General features: G+C 35.3%; 1 protein-coding gene across 4 annotated transcripts in view; it reads left to right on the top strand.

Annotated features, from left to right (window-relative positions):
* LOC149569808 (uncharacterized) overlaps positions 1 to 20,381 on the top strand; it is a 163,951-nt gene that overhangs the window by 119,970 nt on the left and 23,600 nt on the right. For 3 of the 4 annotated variants that reach the window (XM_089822531.1, XM_089822532.1, XM_089822534.1), the window contains one exon: positions 3,209 to 3,384. In XM_089822531.1, the coding sequence (XP_089678657.1) occupies positions 3,209 to 3,384 (176 nt within the window). Of the gene's footprint in view, positions 1 to 3,208; positions 3,385 to 20,381 lie in introns of those variants that run through there. The other variant, XM_089822533.1, reaches the window with a different exon arrangement.

Below are 20,381 nucleotides of genomic sequence, written 5' to 3'. Positions count from 1 at the left end.
TCCATCTTCTTTCTTTCCTGTATTTGTTCTACGAATTATACATATGAGCTGCTTATTCAGGACTAAGGATTGAATTTTTCACATTCATGCTTTTAATCTACCCTTACATGCAGAGTTCTGACAATTTGCTTCTGTAGTTGTTTAGTATGGGGTCTGCAAACCTTGTCTGCGTTTCTATGCTATAATACTTTTGTTGCACACAGAATTGGATGAATACGCTCATGGAACTATTTTCACTCCAGCAATCACTAAATTGGCCTTATTTGGCACACCACCATGCTTATAGTCGGATTTCATTTTTGTACATCCTCCCTTTTTCTTTGATGTTTGTTAGAATTTACTGAAAACCCTACAAGACTAGTGAGATCTTCATGCGCGGTAATAAATTAGGGCAGAATTATGGCCACCAGAGTTTAAGACTTATTCACCAGGGCTTTCCCCAAGGCCCAATAAACCCATCCTGACTTTAGGGAGGTGGTATGGGGAGATGGACTTTGAACTCCACTTGCAGATTTCCCATTGTTGTGCTATTAATGTGGTGGGGATATAAAGTGTGCTTGGATAACTGCAATAGGTGGCTGGTATTTTTGAGTAAGAACATAATTCTCTCTTGGACGCACCATAGCAATTTGTATGTTTGTCTACCGCTATTTCTGATATATACATACATGGAATAAAAACAAAGATTACAGCCAGCACCAGATACAGGAGTAAAAGATATCTTTATTCGCTCATGGTTTCATTTCAGAGAAGAAGACCAAAGATGGTCGGCCAAGGATTACAATTCATCCAAGTACACCATGCTAACTCCTTGGCAGTGCATAATAATAATATATTTAAAGGACTTGAGGGTTGCCAAGAGCACTACTGTCAATCAACCAACACTTACAACTACCTGAGAGTGACGCCAAACTTAATGCAGACAATTAATGCATTGATGTATAACCGATATTATTAAACATAACAATAGACATTGTACACTAACTGCAATGTTCAAAAGGTAGCCAATTACCTTATTAATCCTGGCCTACAATTACATACTACATTGCTCTCTTGCATCAACTTCACTGATGCTCCGAACAACCTGCCTTTGTGGGAACAATCCGAATAGCATCACATTCAGCCCACACTGGAGCTCATTGCCAAATACCATCAAGCACAGTACAAAGCTGACAAATCCCATAATGTAGGAGTTTCATGTGGTCCTTCCTCTTCTGTTACAGAGGATCTCCCTTCCATTCCATTTGTCCAGTTCACAAGCACTTTCAGCAATTTGCATTTAATTGACTTCCTCCTAGTAAGTATCACTACACTGCAAGCCTGTTATCTTGTATATGGATTGGGATGATCGGATATGTCAAATGTGTACTTTGGCAGAGTTTGAGACTGAAATCCACTTCATATTTTGATGTCCTCTTTACTATGAGATTAGAGGAAGATTTTACTGCCTTTTCAGAGGCTGTTCTTCTCTTTCGATGTTCTTCAGCTATATTGATCAGAGGTGTCTAGTGCTTTATCTTCAGGAGGCCACCCATCTTCAAGAGATTACCCTACAGTCTGTTATACCTCAGGGGCATACTTCAGACCAGCTCATTACTGTCTTTTTCTCTCCCTTGTCTCCTCCATGGGTTTGAAACGGCCTTATAGTACTTCTCATTCCAGATCAGTTAGACACTGTACCAGTCTCTCTAGGTAGCGACAGTCCTACAACAACTCTACAAGGCATTCTAAGACAATGGATCATTCACGGGCTTACCCCCCTATTACTGATTTCTTTGTGACAAGGAAAGATCCTTAGTGCTTACCTTGTATTCTTTCTTGTTTTTGTTTTTTTGCTTCCGTTTCTTCTTAGCCACTGTTTGGTGCTTCTGCTTTGGCTGGCTCTTCTGTTTGTATGTTCAGTCCCATAAACCTTTTTGGTTTCTCGTGGACATTAATATTATTGTCTTATCTTATCTTATGGGTGCAGTAATAGACAAAATTGAACTCTGCAGGGTTGTCACATTCAAAATCTTCACTTTTCTTAAAACACTAACCACCAAGAAAATTCATCCGATAATTCAGTTGGCCAAACATCAAGAGCAACTGGTTATATAAAAGCAGCAGTTCAATGCTATCCCGCCACATTATATTCCGAATATCTCTGTTACTCAGAGTCAGACATTCCCGTGGAGAACACCAGGAGAGGAATTTGTTTAATGCCCCGCATGAAGTGGATGCACAGCTTATGCTTTCTCCATACAAGAAACAGAAACACTGAAGGCTACATGCCTTTCTTTTAATAGCTCATTTGGACACCAAGCAAAGAACTTTGAGTTTACTCATTCTAAGGAGAACCTTAACAGAACCAGAATGGTCAATGAAGACCATACCAGACAATATTTCCCTATCTATCATTGGGAGTGAACTCAACAATATACCAATTTGGTCATTGTACAACTACCATTAATTATCACAGTCTCAGTCTTATTGAATCTTTATATTTGTTGTGATATTTTCTTAGTTTATGTTGACTCCCAGTTCTGATTTTTCTGTTTGTTAGTGTTTCTTTTAGCAAGTGCTCTTGATTTTGTATGTTGTTCACAGATGCTAGCATTTATAATTTTATCATTGTGTAGAATAAATAAAAAGTTTACATCTTTCTTCTTTAGCCAACATGCTATCAACATCTAAGCTAGTGGAGCTTGAGAGAAGACCTAAAATGTTTCATTAGCATTTTCTTTCCGTGCCCTCAGAATTCCACAACAAGGTTCATGAAAATGGAGAGGAATTGCTAGAGCAAATTGGGTGAACAGGTTTTCTTACCTGATAATTTTACAGCAAGCTTAATGAAAAAATTATAAATATATTGAAACCACTACATTAAAGAGGACCAAAGCTTAGAACATTTATCATCTTTGCATGAAGGGATTTGCAATCTAGAACACTGTACACAAGTTTTATAGATATTGATTATTATTATATTTAGCCTTCTCACCAACATTTGACAGTGATGAAACACTAAGACATAAATAGGGAGCATCCCATATCATCTACTTTCCTTTCAGATACATAAGCTCAATATCATCCATTTTCATGCTTACCATGTTAGGTTATGCAAAAAAAAACGATGTTGATATTTATATTGTTTTAAAGTTTTTAAAGATGCTTTAAACATCCTACTTTCATGAAGAGCATGCTAGTTCTGACTTTGTTTTGTGGACATTAGGTTGAAGATGCACATAGAGAACTTCAGGCTTGGACAAGAACTAGATCCTTTGACCTTTTGGTTTGTGATATTAACAAGCATCCTGTTGAGGCTGCAGAAATAATTGCTGCATTGCTGCCATATTTGATGTCTGGTGGTAGCCTTATTCTGACATTAAAATTTTATGGACGTGGCAAGTATGTATGCTTTTCCTTTTTGTAAAAGTACAAATAGACTAATAGTATAAATTCAGACTAAGTAATACTTTAATAGTTCTTTTGGTATTTTTGAAATATCTCTACAAACTAGAAGATTCATGTGAACATGATTTCTCTACTAAGCTTTCAGTCATTGGACAAATTATATGGCTAACTTTAGAATTCAACTTAGAGACCACCATTTCCTGTCATGTCCCTTTTCTAACACCTTGGCCAATGAGCACATAAATAATAGCCCATTTGATTCCTGTGTTATTAGTTCTAAAAATAAGGGAAGTAGCAATATTTTGAGTAACGGGCCCATTTGTTTAATTCAAATTTGATCATCAGGACAATTTGATTTATTATTTTCTCTCACATCTCAGACATGAAGTCTTGGAGGGAAAACTCTCACTAAGTATTACAAATAAGCATTTGCTGGGTTGCATGATCATCATCATTCTTACTTCTGTTTCCAATGGTTGGAGCTTTGAAACTTCATGGTTTCAGTGGTTTAGAACCTAGCATAGTCTTCCCATCACTCCTCAATTTCGTGGAGTCTCTATAGACAAATTTGCAATCAATGAAGCAATTTAGAACCATCAGGAAGAGCATGAAATCTGAAATTATCTAACATCACAGGTCGCATTGATTTATTGAAGCGTGGTACTCATTACTGTCAAGTCTTTACAATTGGTCTCCTTCATTCAGAGTAGTGACAAACTAGTTGTAGACTGACCTACTGCAACAATCAAAGGACCAATCGCATTACTTTTATTGTTGAATCTTGGAATTATATCACCGAAAATCTATTGGTTGCCACATCTTGTTTACATATTGTGGGTTGGATACAATCCGACCCACATATCAACATTTTGTTGATTCTCACGCAGCAGCCTGACATTGAGAATAGATTGCAGTTTTTTAACCAGAGTGATAGATTGACCTAAATCTTTAAGTTGGTTTGATCTCACTAGAAGGAATACACATCTAGCACTTTGTTGTTACCTTTTCACACATTGCCCCATAGCAAATGGGGACCCTCTACTTTTTTATCCACTTGGCTTTTTTGGCTTTTGTTCTTTGCAGCGCTTGTGTCAGTTCCCTAAGTTTCTTTGTGTTTCAAATGAGAGTTGAGTGAAATTGTCTTAGTTTGATTTGAAAATATTCCTGCCTTTGGTTGCGAAATGGTTAAGTTTAAAGATTATCTCTTGAAAAGCATGAAAATCACTAAGTATGAAGAAGTCTTTGGCCGTAAATACTTGAAATGAAATGGTGCAAGAGATTGTCTAAGTGTTGGTTAAGAGGAGGTGAAAATGTGTAAAAGTGACGAAGTCATGAAAAAAATTCAATGGTACCCTCTTTAATGTGCCCATGTTGGGGAAGAGTAGGGTCAAAGTGAAAAAATGACAAGTATGAATTGAATGGAGAAATTAAAATTCAATTCCCAAAGACGAGGATTTAAGGAAAGTGTCCAATACTTTAGTGCTAAGTTACTGGTTCGACTTCGAAGAATTTGTTCGCTAGTATGGCAAAAATTTGGAAAGGGGTTTGGGTTCATTTGTACAAAAATATGTGAAAATTATATATATATATATATTTCCTAGAAGCATGGGTTAAAATTAGAATGTCACGTAATATCATAAAATCATACGATTTAAACAATAAAAACACTTTAAACTTTAAAACGTGTAATCATAGCATCATGAATCATAATCGTACCATCATATATTACAAGTTCAACATCAAAGATTCAAAACATTAAAATTAAATCATAACAACAAGGTCATTATCATTGTTTAAAGTTCAACTAATGGATTAAAAACTGCAAGGTTGTCAATGTTGTCTTGTTAAAGTAGCATTTGTTATTTTTTGGTTATGGGAAGTTGGTAGTAAGTTTAGCAGTTGGAAATGCTTGTAAGTGCATAAATATGTAGCCAAACTTGAATGCACGGATTGGAGAAGGATGAAGTAGCTGGTTAGGCCTATTATCATGGCGTTTTTCACATATAGCAGTCTAATTTCTTGCTTTTGTACAGACGGTACCTTCATGTAATGTTTTGCACGTGTTTGAGGATGTATTAATAGTGAATTAATTTTTCATAGTATTTGGTTTCATTCGATTCAAAATAACATGCATGCACTTCCCAAATGAGAATGAGAAGCCAACATAAGCCTCACTTCCCAAATGAGAATTAGAAGCCAACATAAGCCACAACATAAGCCATTCATGGGGACTAGCTCGCCCAAGCTCGGCCTTGGTTTGATCTAGGCTAGATTAGTTTGCCTAGGTCTGTCCATCATGGCAACAAGTTGAAACTTGGGTTTGAGAATTCGAACCATGATTGAACTTGGTAGCGAGTTGCACTCGAACTAGGTACCAATTCATATCGAGGCATGGTCTAGAGGGGATATGGGCGTACTAGGGTAATTAAGCTTTAGTGCTAAAATCAAAGGAATTATCTTCAAAACTTCAAAAATCCTTTACCACGATTGAACAATGACCTTAAATGTTAGTTTTGAATGAGTAGGGAATTGTGGAAAGTTCAAGAAATGGAAAGGAGCCTGTCTTTCTGTAATAACCCCAACCGGCTATAACTTCTTGAAATACCAAATTCTTTTATACTTCAGTTGTTTGACATTTTGTCAAACACTTTGCAAGCAAGAGATATATTGCATATGTAAATTTTGATTGCTTTCTAAATGCCAAACTTTAATAAATATGCTTCCAAAGAACTCACCAAACAACTAACAATGAAGATGCAATTGTTTTTGAATAACACCGATTACAAATAGGAAAATATGCATCTATATCAATAAGACATTAGGGCAACAAATTCTGTTATAAAACTCTGATATAAATCATATTACAATAGATTTTAAAAATCCTACCAATGCCCTAAATATCTACTCTCAAACAATGCAAAATGTAGTAGATAAAAACCTAGAATTGCTCCAAAAGCATGAATTTTCCTGTAGCAAATCATTGTAGCAAATTCCAACTTATTCCTTACTCCACAAAGTTGGTCCTAGGCCACAAATTTGGCACACTGACAAGACTGATTTGTCTTCTTCAACAGCCACAACCCTTCGGAAGATATTTCACCACCTTAGTTATGCAAATCAATGGGAGTGTTTGTTTCCAACGATCAATATAACGACTGCAAAAACCCTTGGCTCCACAAGCTAACCGAAAGAGTAGATGGCAACACATTCGATGCTCAACAATGAGGCTGCCCTCCCTATTTATTCTTTTCCTTCTAGAAGGAAATAAAATATTATTTAAGTGCACTCTCTAGAACCTTCCCCCTTTCCAAGGCAATAATTAGTTGTACTTCTAGAAAATGCACTCTCTAGAAGCTTCCCTCTTTCCAATACAATAATTAGTTGTGCTTTTAGAAAATTAAATTAATTAAATATAAAGTCACCTTTTAATTTTAATTTATATAATGACTTTATAAGAAATTAGTGTAATCAATTTCTCCTTATTTCTCCACTTAGCCTTCGGAAAATGTAAAGGTTAAGAACTCCACTAGGATGCTAAAAAGATGGGGACATTACACTCTCTTCATCATGAGTGCTCATGAGTGCAAATCTATGGCTAGCTAGGAAGTGTCTGGAGGTGACAAAATCAACCTTAAGCTCAGAATACACCTGGTAGGGCTAAAGCACAAATGCTAGGGCACTTGTGGTAAAATGTTGAAAATCCTCCACAAGGAATTCACCCAGGTTGGAGAAGGCCTAAAACAATAAAGAAGATGTTTTAAGTATCGATCAAGATAGGCACATAAATGATAAAAATGGTTAAGACAATTGAAAATCCTTAACATACTCTGATTTGCGTCCAAGTTTGAGAAGGAAAATTGTTGAAAAATAGCCAAGTCTAGATCAAAGAAGTGGGTGTGATGTCCCCATTTTGAAATGAGATTCAATAATAAATATTAACTAAGCAATAGAAATTTTACTAAATAAAAGTATTAATAAAAGTAACAAGATAAAATCTATCCTTAATATAATAATATGTTATTTAATAATACTAATATAATATTTAATAATATATAATTGAAGTAATGATATTATGAGTATAATAATTAACAAGAGATATCACAAGTATACAGTTAATTAAGTTATATGTATAGACATACATTAATGTACTAATGGCAATAAAAATATATTATAAATAAATTGATACATTAATAAATAAATTTAATCTATGATATATTAATATAATCTTTATTATTATTAGAGATAATCAACTATTTACAAAAGCAAAAAAAAACTTAAAGTAATGACAACACTACCTTTCAATAGTGCCAATCATATTCAAAGTATAAAAGCAAAAAAAAACTTAAAGTAATGACAACACTACCTTTCAATAATGCCAATCATGTTCAAAGTATAAGCTTAACATTTACAATGGAAGAGACCAAGCTCCAAATAGAACTTACATAGAGTAATATGATAGAAACGTTAAGGCTCATTATGCCTCGAAAAGATAATCATACTAAGCTGATTAGTCCAATCCATCATTGTTGCTTCTGACATTAATATTACTCCAACTATCTTAATAGAAAGTATCTTCCACATGTGTACCACTGGCCTCCTCCCTCTGAGTGCTACTATCATGTTCATGCAAGCTCCGCTGTTGAGTCTGCTCGGGTTTAGTGTACCTATCATGATCTACTTGCCAAGGTGGTTGAGTAGGGGCATTGAGGTTGAGCCTATCTTTATCCTGTTCTTCAAGCACAAAATTGGAGATTTGAATGTCCTTTTGAAACAAGACCATGTTGCCTTCTTTAAGAAGCTCTAGGAATCTCTCCCTTGAGACTTCAATAATGATTGTGACCTATGACATGATGTAAGAGTGGGTGAGTTTTAGGAAAAACCTAGTAAGATCCTTTTGCCTTCCTTTGAAGAGCTCCTCATTCCTTTGCTTCAAGATAAACCACAAAATTGCATTAGTAAGAGAAAACAAAAAAGCATTAAGTTTTATATCAAAGGGCTCCACAAACCTAACAAGGATCTCATGCCAAGATAAACTAGGCTTTTGATTCCAGCTCAAGGGGTTACCAAAGGAAAGAGCCCATATATTGCAAGCGAATTTGCACTAAAAAAAATGCTCAAAAGACTCCTTACAGTGACACATGGAGCAAAAGATAGATTATTTGCCACTGGAAGTCAGAAAAGAGCCCACAACAATTTTCTTATGCATAAGCAACCACCTAAAGCACACCTTTTTAGGTTCTACATGAGAATGCCGGAACAACTCAAAAATAAATTGCCATCTTGAACATAACCACCTAAGACTCTAGACCTGTTTGATTCCGTCAAAGATATCCAACTTATAATTAAGCAACTTATGAATCTGCTTGCTAGAAAAGTCACCAAGAGGCTTACCATCTATCCAACACATTCACTCCAAAAACTGATGAGTATTAATACTTTTACCAGGGAAGAACTTACCAACAGCTTTATTGATTAGGGTGTAAGCTTTATTTTGAGAGTTCGGGATATTAAATTTAATCCTTAGTTCTTCCCTAGAACCCATCCCATTATCCGCCACAATATCCTGCAATAGAGATATGCCTCTTTTGTATTAAAGTTTAGCAGGGCAACATTGAGTTAAGGTTAGTGGCTTTGTTGTTAAGATATACTCCCCACCAAATTGATCTGTTATTGACAGAATAGTAATAGGGTTGTATTTGTTAAGGTACACACCCACAACATTCCTCTGAGTAGATCAAGTGCTTGATCTGTTCCCATGCCTTCCAAATAGAATGAAACACCTTAAAGCCTCCAACTCTGACCTCAAAGTCCCCAAAAGTAATATGAATAAGAGGGACATCTGCTGACTGCTTTCCCTGCTTGATTTTGGCTCTTGTTAGAATGTTTCTAATCAAAATTTTCAAAGGTTCATTGCCAACAAGAGCTTTGAGGATGCATTTGGATGCTAGAGCAATGCCTGGCTTTTTGATATCTCTCATACCAAGACCTCCTAGCTCCTTAGGATATCAACACCAATCCCATTTCACACCATGTCTTTTGTTATTACCAAAGCTATCAGACCACAAAAAATTTCTTAGAATCTTTTCAATGTTGTTATTCTAGTATTTAGCAAATAACAAAGCCGAGGCATAGTAGATAGCGTGAGATAAGAGAACCTTTTGGACAACTTGTGCTCTCCTTGCAATAGAAAGCATACGTGTCTACCATTTCAAGTGCTTGTTCTCAATTTTGTTATAGATCCAAGTCCACATGTCTTTCTGCGAAGGTTCAATAGAAAAGGTAGTTCCCAAGTACCTTGCAATGCTGTGAGGACCAATCCACTGCCACTCTTGTTCTCTAGCCCAAGCAGGAGAGGAATCTTCCCACCCATTGATGGAAGATTTCATAGGAGAGACCTTGGCTCTAGAGTCCTTGCAAAAGAACCACAATCTATTAATAAGATTACCAAAGTTAGCCTCAAAGAGTTCCACAAAGAGAACAATATCATCTGCATACTGCTCAAGGATCAACTGGTCACAGTTGGGTAGGGAGACACTCTTGACCGGAGGACTCAATTCCTTGGCATTAAGGATGTAAGTCAGTGCATCTGCAGCAAGAACAAACAATGAAGGAGCTAAAGCACATCCTTGTGTGATTGATCTACCCAAGGGGATAGAATTAGACAGCTCTCCATTGACTTCAATAACTGTTGACAATTCTTTAAAGAGGATGTCAATGCATTTACATAAGAAGGGGGGGAACTCTAGGGCTTTCAAAATAATAGTTGCATACTTCCATTCAATTCTATCATATGCCTTCTTGAATTCAAGAAGCACCATACCTACATTTTGGCCACTATCCTTAGCTTGCTGCATAGCCTCCCAACTAGTAATGAGATTCTCCAGAATTTATCTCCCTCTAATGAAGATTGTCTGGGAGACAAGTGCAATGTTGTGGAGCATACCAACAACTCTTCTTGCCAAAAGTTTGGCAATGATTTTATAGGACAAGTTTAAAAGAGTGAATGGTCTCTAGTTTTTGACTTGAGACCTATCCCCACCTTTTGGCAACAATTTAATGATACCCTTGTTAATATATACACCAAGGGATCCATACTCAAAAGCTTCCTCATAGAACAATAACAATTCCTTTGCCACCCACTCCTTATTCTTCTTATAAAACTCAACCGAGATTCCATCCACCCTAGGGATTTACCATTGGCTAAAGAATTGACAGTGTCTTTAATCTGCTTTATATCAATATGCTGACTCAAAATTTTAGCTTGTTCTTTGGGGACTTTCTTAGGAATAAGCTTAGCAAATTTACTTACCATTGGCTAAAGAATTGACAATGTCTTCAATCTCCTTGATGTCAATATGTGGACTCAAAATTTTAACTTGTTCTCTGGAGACTTTCTTGGGAATAAGCTTAACAAATTTACTTAGAGCTTCATTATTATCATCTCCATGTTCAGAGTTGAAAAGGTGCTTATAGAACTTGTTAAAGGCTTCTAGGATCTTTTGTTGTTACTAGTGAGACCATTCTCAGTAAGAATTCCCTCAATCTTTTCTCTATTATGTTTAGCTCTGATCAAATTGAAGAAGTACTTAGTACCTCTATCCCCTTCATGGAGCCAACTGGCCTTGGATTTTATGGTTTTGAATCTTTCTGAGTTACATCTTAGTATTGATCAGTTCCTTTTCTAGGTTTAAGTCTTTGCCTTTGTCATGCAAATCTTTTTCAACTTTACTAAGCTTTTTTTGGTATAGGTTCTCCTCCCTCTTTCTATCTTTAGCTTCTTTGCACCCAATAATTTGAAAGACCTTTCTCCAGTTATCAACCATAAGCCCCCAATTGGACCTGGCAGAGGAACTCTTATTACAAAACTTGGTCAAAACTGAGACCATTCTCATGGTGTTCCATGATCCTCATCTTGCAACAGAGAAGTATTGAGCTTGAAAGAGTTTTTCTTGATGGGGACTTCATTATTGGAGGCTTCAAAGTTGTTGATGCAGACATAAATAGGGGAGTGATCAGACATACTTGCAGGGGAGACCATAACAAGGTCTTTACTAAGCTGGTGCTTAATTTCAAAGAGGAAAGGGTTCAAGTAGATTCTGTCAAGTCTACAATAAATTCTCTTATTGTAAGCTTGGTTGTTACACCATGTATACTAAATCCCCTCCAACTCTTTCTTATTGTTCTCCAAAGGATCCTTAACTTTGGATCTTCTCTTCAATTTGGACCAGAAGTAGAGTTCATTACCTTTCCATTCATGCCTGGAGCCACCCACTTTATCCTGCTCATTCTCAATCATCTTAAAATCTCCTATAAAGATCCTCTTTGTCTTAGGCAGATTTTCAGCCAACCAATCCCATAATACTGTTCTCTCTCTATGGTCATTAGGAGCATAGTATTACAAACACCAACAGATTTACCACTATCATAAAAAATTGCCCATAAGGATCCAGTGCAAGGGGAGGAATCATGGGAAACCAACTTATCACTCCACTTGGGGCTAATCAAATTTCCTAATCCACCTTTCCGTCTTTAGTGTCTAGAGAATAAGCTTTTTTCCTTATCCCAGAGGAACTTCAGGGTATTAAAGGCATGATATCCCTAAACTTTGATTTCTTGAAAGTAGATAATCTCCTTATTATGAATCTTATCACACCAATTCCTCACAAAATACTTTCAGTTTGGCATTTCAAGCCCTCTAACATTCCAATTATGAATGTGTAAGTTCATGTTTAACATGCGGAGGGGGGGGGAGGTGGTGGGTGGGGTAGGTTATGGAGTTCTTGAACAATCTATTAAAACAATTTGGAGTTTCATTGCTCTTGGCCTTATTGGTCTTTTCACTAACCTTTACACTATTAGTCCTTTCACAAGTTCTTTTCTTCTTACCAGTGACTTCAATGAATCCATCCTCCTTATGCATAAGAGGCTCGGGGAAGCATTGGGTTTCTGAATTTAGCAAACACTCAACATGGGATGAAGTTATGGGACCAGGGAAAACCTCATTTCAACTGAAAGAAGGTTGGCATGGCACCAAATCCATATTATTACTAAAATCTATTTTTTCTAAAGCCAATTGCTGTGCATTGAGGTTCAAGGCATTATCATCATTAACTTTTTCTCTATCAATAGGAATGTACAATGGTCCAGAATTGATTGGGTTAGAAGATTCTTTATTCACATTAGGAGTAGCAGGAAAAACCTCAAATTCATCCTGAAATAAATAATTGTTTATAGTGGCAAATATGTCCAACGTATCACTAGTTTTTTCCTTAGAATTCGTGTTAACATTTTCCAGGTTATCTCTAATATCTTTTTGGCTGTCAATTTTAGTATCAATGTTATTATCAGACTTGTCCATATTCTCTTGGTTAGGGGAGTTCTTCTGGGCTGTGGTATTAAAATCTTTGTGAATATTTTTCAACAACAGAAAATCCTTACAATTATGACCATTCAAGTTGTAGTGATAGCATGCATCAACATCACCAAGCTTAAATATCTTCCAACAATAAATTTCATCATCAATTTTGATCGAGATTTCTGTAGGAAAGACTATATCAAGATTAAGGGAAATTAGGGCACGAGCATTGAGATGTAACAAACATTTATTTCTCTATTATTCTACTAAAATTAACAATTATTCCAAGTTTCTTTCCCCAACATTGTCAGTCCAAACATCCAAAAACTTCCTAGTTGGTAAAAATTTAATATCCATACAAGCAAAGAATGTTGCAACATTTTTTAATCTAATTTTCTTATTTCTAATGACCTTTACCATGCCTTATTTGATTCTAGATCGAGGGGCTTCACAGAAGGCAACGGGATCTTACCTTTGTTTGCCTCCCCCACAGTTACTGTTTCCACTCCTGGTTCCACTTCGTCAATTCTATTGGCATCGAGCCCTCCTCCCTCATCTCCTACCTCCCTTTTGGAGAGAGTTCCATTAAAACTCATAGTCAAAGGCAATAAAGAAACTAAAGAGTCTGCAACCACAACAGTGTATAAGGGTTTCTCAAAGGCAACATTTTTAGTACCCCACCGAACATTTATATCCACTTCTCCCTTTCCTACCCCTCCTTTCCATTATTACCTCCGTCTATTGTCATCAATCAAGCAGGATTGAGGCCAAGATCAGCCACTAATTAAATTGCAACTATTAATGAAATTGCTAAGACACACATGCAAGCCCTAATCCGGGTTGTTAGAAAGAGAGAAAAACAAGAAGCCACTAAACACAATAAAACCATAGATGCAACACACGCAAAAAGGTAGGACACCCGACAATCAAAAAACAAGCGAGCTAGCCAGTACTCTCAAGCGATAGCCAACAGATAGGTTACTCTTGCAGGCAAGCATGGGTGACGACAACTGATATATTAATATGAATATGTATAAGACTATTAAGGATATGATCGACTAGAGTTAACTCCTTAGGGAAAAATATCAGATGGTATTTAACAACAACGACTGATGTCAATCCAATGATTATTCATGAGGCAATGCAATTCACGAGGGATAGAACTGTAATGCAGAAAAAGGATATTAAACCAGCTAGTAAGGAGCATACAATTCACAGTCTTTGGACTGTCAGTCCTTAGGCCCCGAATCTTCCAATGTTTATATTCTAATCTATTGAAAAGAAAACTAATAGCGCATGTGATAAAGGAAATGATTACATCTGAGACTTATAAGGCTCGATGTCTACTATAAAAGATGAGTTGCCACATACCACAAAGATGATAGATTAGGCCAAGTATCAATCATAGAATATTGATCTTAAAGCAGGGATGATATCTAGTATTAATCATTGGTATCAAATGATAAATACACCTGATAAAGTTAAGAAGAAGAGCGAACTAACAATTATGTTGAGTAATGGTGGATGAATTACAATAACTAATAAATCCGCTAATAAAAACAAGGAATCATCAATTAAAAATAGCATGGTAGTAGTATAAAACCCTCGTAATTAGTAAATAGGGTAGAAGCCCACAATAAGTCCTACTTTCAAATCCCGACAATTCTAACTAAGATGTAGCTTGTTGGTAGACAAAGTAATGCTCTTACAATGATATGTGATAATCAAACCAAGTTAACAGTCAAGCAACATAGATTATATTCTGCGAGTAGATAAGAAAAAATAAGGGATAACCATCAATCACTGAGTATGAAGGATACGGGTTACAAGTAAACAAATCCTGGCATGGTATAATGTAAGAGAGAATAATTACAACACTAAGTAGAATGGAAATAATAAATCATTTTATGATAAACTGATTGATAAAGTGACATGACTTTCTTATGGGGGAAATACTTATCTCTTATGACTAAAGGTTGTAACAATTGGAAATGACAAAGTATATAATGGATATCCAATCCACTCCTTGGGTAAAGAAGAGGGATATATAGAAGAAGAAATTACAATGACGTGAAATAATGAAGCAATCATCTTTGGTAAAGAACATCCACAAACTCCAGATATACAACAATTGTTAAGTAACATGGATCGTGTTTGCAAATGTAATAATATTACCATTGTTATAGATATGTTTCAAATGCAGATTTGGATCTCATATAAGTATGAGAGAAGGAGACATGTCTCCAATGTTTAAACATCAGTAGTTAGTATAAAATAATATAACTAACCATATGTATAATATATACATTATTATATATATCTATAATTAATATAATATGATATATGTAATAAATATTGTATTATATATATATATATATATATAAAGGAATATTTATATTATCATCAATAATGAAACTCATGATCATATCAATCTGATTCTAACTACAAATTTAACACTTCCTCTTAGTTAGGAAGGATTGATACAGAACATATAATGTTCTTGAGTATATGAAGAGATATCATCTTAGTATGATATTCCTAGAATGGCATATTTAAGGATATCAACATAAATCCATCAACACACATATTATATATGGAATTTGCTACAATTCCTAATGAGACTAAATTTCTCAACACTTTTCCTTCTAGCAAGAAGCGAAATTAAGCAATTACTATAACTTTAATAGAAGTTTGAATACCACCTTAAGTGTGGTCTATAATAGATTTAAGTTGTGGTGTCCGACAATATTCGACCCGAAGAACCATAACAACTTTCATGGTGTTCGGCAAAATCCGGCCTAATAAAAATGACACCAATAATTTTCATGGTGTTCGGCAAGATCCGGCCTAATAACCGTGATGGATATCAATGTGTTCGGAAAGATCCGACCTAATAATTATGATGGATATGAATGTGTCCGGCAAAATCTGGCCTAATAACAATGACACCAATAATTTTCATGGTGTCCGACAAGATCCAACCTAATAACCATGATGGATATCAATGTGTCCGGCAAAATCCGATCTAATAATAATGACACCAATAACCTTCAACACTTTTTTTGTTAGAAGGTTGGTCATTTATTGATAAGATCGTCACCTTACAATAGTTACCTTCTATTCGTTGTTATAACTTCCGATACACCAAGACAACAACTTAATGTAGTTTATTGCAATAACAGGTCCAATTATTGATAAGATCGTCACTTTTTACTAACTCCCCTTTAAATATGTACATCAATGAAAGATCGTCATCTTTCATGATATAATTGAAACAACATCATGTAGTAACTCACATGATATCCACCATGAACCAAGTCAGAGGGTGGACCCACCATAGTTGCTACTAGAGGGTGGAAAAAAGGGTTTTCACCTGATACTTCTCTCTTATAGAGAAGAGTGCATTACGAAGAATTTCTCTTAGAACTTAACCTCATAGAAAAAATATCATCTACGAAGGATTGCATCTCAAAATTTCTCCCTCTGAACATCGATCCTGGGAAATCAGGTCCTCTAGTTACTTCCTCAAAAACTCTCTTCACCCAAGGATGCCTGTCGAACTCACTTTGAATTTGATATCAATCTTTAGATTTTCTACTGATAAGTCAATATTGCCTCATAATATACATAGGAGTAGGCCCATCAACATGGAGTCACCCACATGTATTTCTAGACTTTTTCTGAGTATCAATCTTCTAAGCTCCTGCGTTGCCTTCGAAGAAGTGTCATACTCTCTCTTAATATAGAAAACTCTCATAATCTTAATCATCAAAGATGAGAGCCTCATTTTATCCATCTTGATCATCAGGGTCTTCGGAGCTACTATCATTAGGTTGAGTCTGCACAATATCTGGCAACATGTTTAAAGTACCAGCTTTCTTTTCTTGTAAGAACATCCTCTACCATAAAGGAAAAGATCAAGGCAAATAAACTTTATAGTATATATAGAAATTACAAATAAGAGAGACATAAATGTCATAAATAAGAATACTTATTTGCACATGAAGATTCAAAGTTTTCTTCTTAGATTATTTGAGAATGGAACATCACCCCTCTAAAAGTGGGAATGGAACATTGACTATTATTCCCCCTACAATGTAAAATTTCCACTTATTCGTATAATGTTGAACAATTTTGTATCAAATATGATAACTCCTTGCTAAGTTCTAACTTGCTCTTTTTATCCATTGAAAATCCAAACATTCATTTAGCTTAATAGTAGAAGTGAACACAAACTCATCCACAATATGCCAATAGCTTGATTGAGTATGATTGTGTCACGTGAATGACTCTACAACTCATACGTAAAGTATCATTAATCATTTATCGTAGATGGTTCAAATGAAGTCACCACTTTCATATGATGTACACAATGGGTAGGTCCATTAATATCACGTAGTTTCATGAATTATAGTCCTCTTCACTGTTACAATTTATCGATCATTGAAGATTCTATCACAACATGACATACTCCCTTTGAATCAATATGATCGAGATCACCGAAGATTGGTTAAATCATATGCTCTATCTGCACCCTCTCTTTCAAGGTTTTTTGCAATAACAATCTTGAAGGAAAAGATCAAGGCACATAGCTCTCGATTGTATGCATACATATAAGAAAGAGAGACAATGATGATACTCAAGGATAATAAATAGTTTTGTATAATTATATAATATCATTCAATAAAATATAGATAAATATCTTATATGCTTCGAACATATATACTCAATCTCCAATATATATATTTTAATCTATATTTTAACCATATTATTTGATTATCAAATAACTAACAATGAGTATGGAATTCTTATTCAAATAATGAATAAGGAAGTATTACAAACATAGTTATTTACATAACTGAATAATATATTAGTCGCCATAATGATAATAGAATTTACATAATTTTCTCTATCCTCAATATAATATATTTATTGTTTTACAATCCATGCAATTATGTAATTAAGATAAGCACATGTATAATAAAAATTATATTAATTTATCATTTATATAAAATTAAAATTAAATTAATCATACCAAATATACCTCTTATTTGGTAGGTGGGTCCTGCATAGTTGCATGGATGATATCAAGCAGAGGATGGACTTTGCCCTTTGTGGATGCCCTTGGTCTTTACTCTTTGGAACTCGAAGCTTTATTTCTTTCTTACACTATCCACCAACTTATCAATTTTTCTGACTCATGGAAGATTGATCCCACTTGGGACTGAATTTCTTATCCCGACAAGGGACTCATAACAATTCAAGAACATTCTGCAGACTTTATTTTTAATATTTCAAACTCTCCCTAAATGTTCTTTCCCCTGGTTGGATATGATTGCTTGATGTTTAGGAAGCCATGATAGGAAGCCCTTTCGAGATTCCTTGCTCTCAGGATGACAGCTACAAATATGTTCTCCTTCAGCAATAACAATTCACACTAAATGAAGAATAGGCGACCAATATAAACTCAACAATGCATAGACCACAGTCTCAGGAAACGGGAGTATCGAGCATTGAAATGAAAGGAACCCGCGTCCAAAGGAAGAAGCCCATGATCTTAATAAGATGTGCCTTGAACAAGTCACGTCCCACAAATTAGTTATTTGTTATACTTGGCCGAGGGGATACAATTCTGAGTCGTGAACATTTTTCTTACTTGACTATATATCGCACCACAGTTGTATATATAGACGACAATTCTCGGAAAGTAGTTCACCTTCAAGTACTGCTCATTGGATGAATGGATCCTTTGTATATATACGCTTGATCAAATGATTTGTTTTTGGGTTCGATATGGTTGTCATATCCATGATTGCATGTGTTTGCAATTAGTCCAATACTTAATGTTGTTGTCTCTCATTTGTTGACTGTATGCTAGATCGACTTATGCCCCATACATTTTTCTACAAAACTTGTCAAGCTTTGATGTCTCAAAAGACTGTAACATATGCCACTTTGAAATTCTGATGGCTCTCTGGATATTGAAGGCCCCTGTTTCAAACATCAGTATGAATTCAATCATTGGGATGTGCCATTGTGATAGACAACAAAATCTTCTAAAAAACGTGCTCCTTAGGGCCCGTTTGGTTGCAAGCGTAGGAATTGAGAATTAGAATAGAAAATTTCAATGAGAATGGAGAATGAAGCATAGGAATGGAAAAATGCAATTCAATCTTGTTTATCCCTTGTTTGGTTATGCAAGCTTAAATTGGAATAGGGTTAACTTGCAAGCGGCGCCATTTGAAAATATTTCTGAAGATGCAATCGGCGCCATTGGAAAATCGCTGAAATATTTGAAAATATTGAAAACAAAGTTCTAGCGCTGACCCCAAGTCAAAGCGGATTTGAAAATTTAATCAAATTTGAGAAAGTTAAAATGAATGCAAGGATAGCAATTCCAATTATAGGTATTTTTTGGAATGGACAAAAGCTCATTTTGGGGCTAAAATGAGAATACGTATTCCTATTCCCTATTCCTATTCCATGCACCAAACAAAGAATACAAATCATATTCTAATTTCCTATTCCTATTCCGGTTGTATTCCAGCAACCAAACGGGCCCTTATATACAATCGACTTCATATAGTGGTAAGGAATGCAATAAATTGTATGACCACCCTTGTCATTTCTTTGTAATGAACCCAGTTTAGGGGTCCATCATTTATCTACGACTTTCCCTTTTATCTGTATCCTTTTTGCCATATGTTTTTCTAATCTGCTTATCTGACTCCTTATATTAATGTATAATAGAAAATAAATCTGCATATTTTAGCACCTTTTCATATTTCTTCACCCTATACTATTTTTGAACAGATCTGCTCTACACTTCGCTTTTTTATACTCCTTATTCATGGCTGAATCTATTCCTCCCCATTCCACCGATGACTCTCTTATTCCTTTTATCTCTTGGTCATTTCAGGTTGTGATTTTTCAAAGAGTCACGTCTTCTTATAAATAAAACAACTCCTCATTTAGACTTTAATTGCACTTCTAATATCTTTCAATAATAGTGATGCCTCTTTAGAAAATGCACCCTTCATTCTAATTAGTTTTTAACTTGAGACAAATGTACTGCCGGGTCCTTGAAACTTTTAATAATATATTAATTTTATCACTGTCGTCATTGATTCATACCTATTATCGCTGCCTACTCATTGCTTCTATTCATATCATGACTGGTGTAACATTAGTTTCTCTTATCACTGCTCTTTTCACAAATCGTTATTGTGGTCACCATATTCGCTGCTTCTATCACTTATAGCAATGAGGTGTCTCACTATTCCACACTGCTCCTGATTTATCTTTTTAAGTCTATAATGTATTTAATATTGCTTACAGTGATGCTAATGTTATTTCTTATTTGTCTGAACAAGTATGTGAGTATATTCAATATCACATAAAGCGATGTTATTGCTGTTTCTAATCGTGATCCTCAAATGTATGTAATTGTCTTGAGTATTGCTGTGTCTGATCTAACCTTTGGAAATATGCAATGGTGGTGCTCTTCCTGATTTCTTTCCTTACTTATATGCAAACTGATTTGCCAAGAGGCCAACGCTCAATAGAGTGATCCAATAAGGATGTATATGAAAAAAAGAAGTAATTGATTATTACGTGAGAATGGGATCAATCTCCA

Source organism: Cupressus sempervirens, chromosome 3 (genome assembly GCF_028749045.1).
Source record: "Cupressus sempervirens isolate cs-2001-9-10 chromosome 3, ASM2874904v1, whole genome shotgun sequence".
Taxonomy (NCBI): domain Eukaryota; kingdom Viridiplantae; phylum Streptophyta; class Pinopsida; order Cupressales; family Cupressaceae; genus Cupressus; species Cupressus sempervirens.
This window is presented reverse-complemented; position numbering and strand designations above follow the sequence as displayed.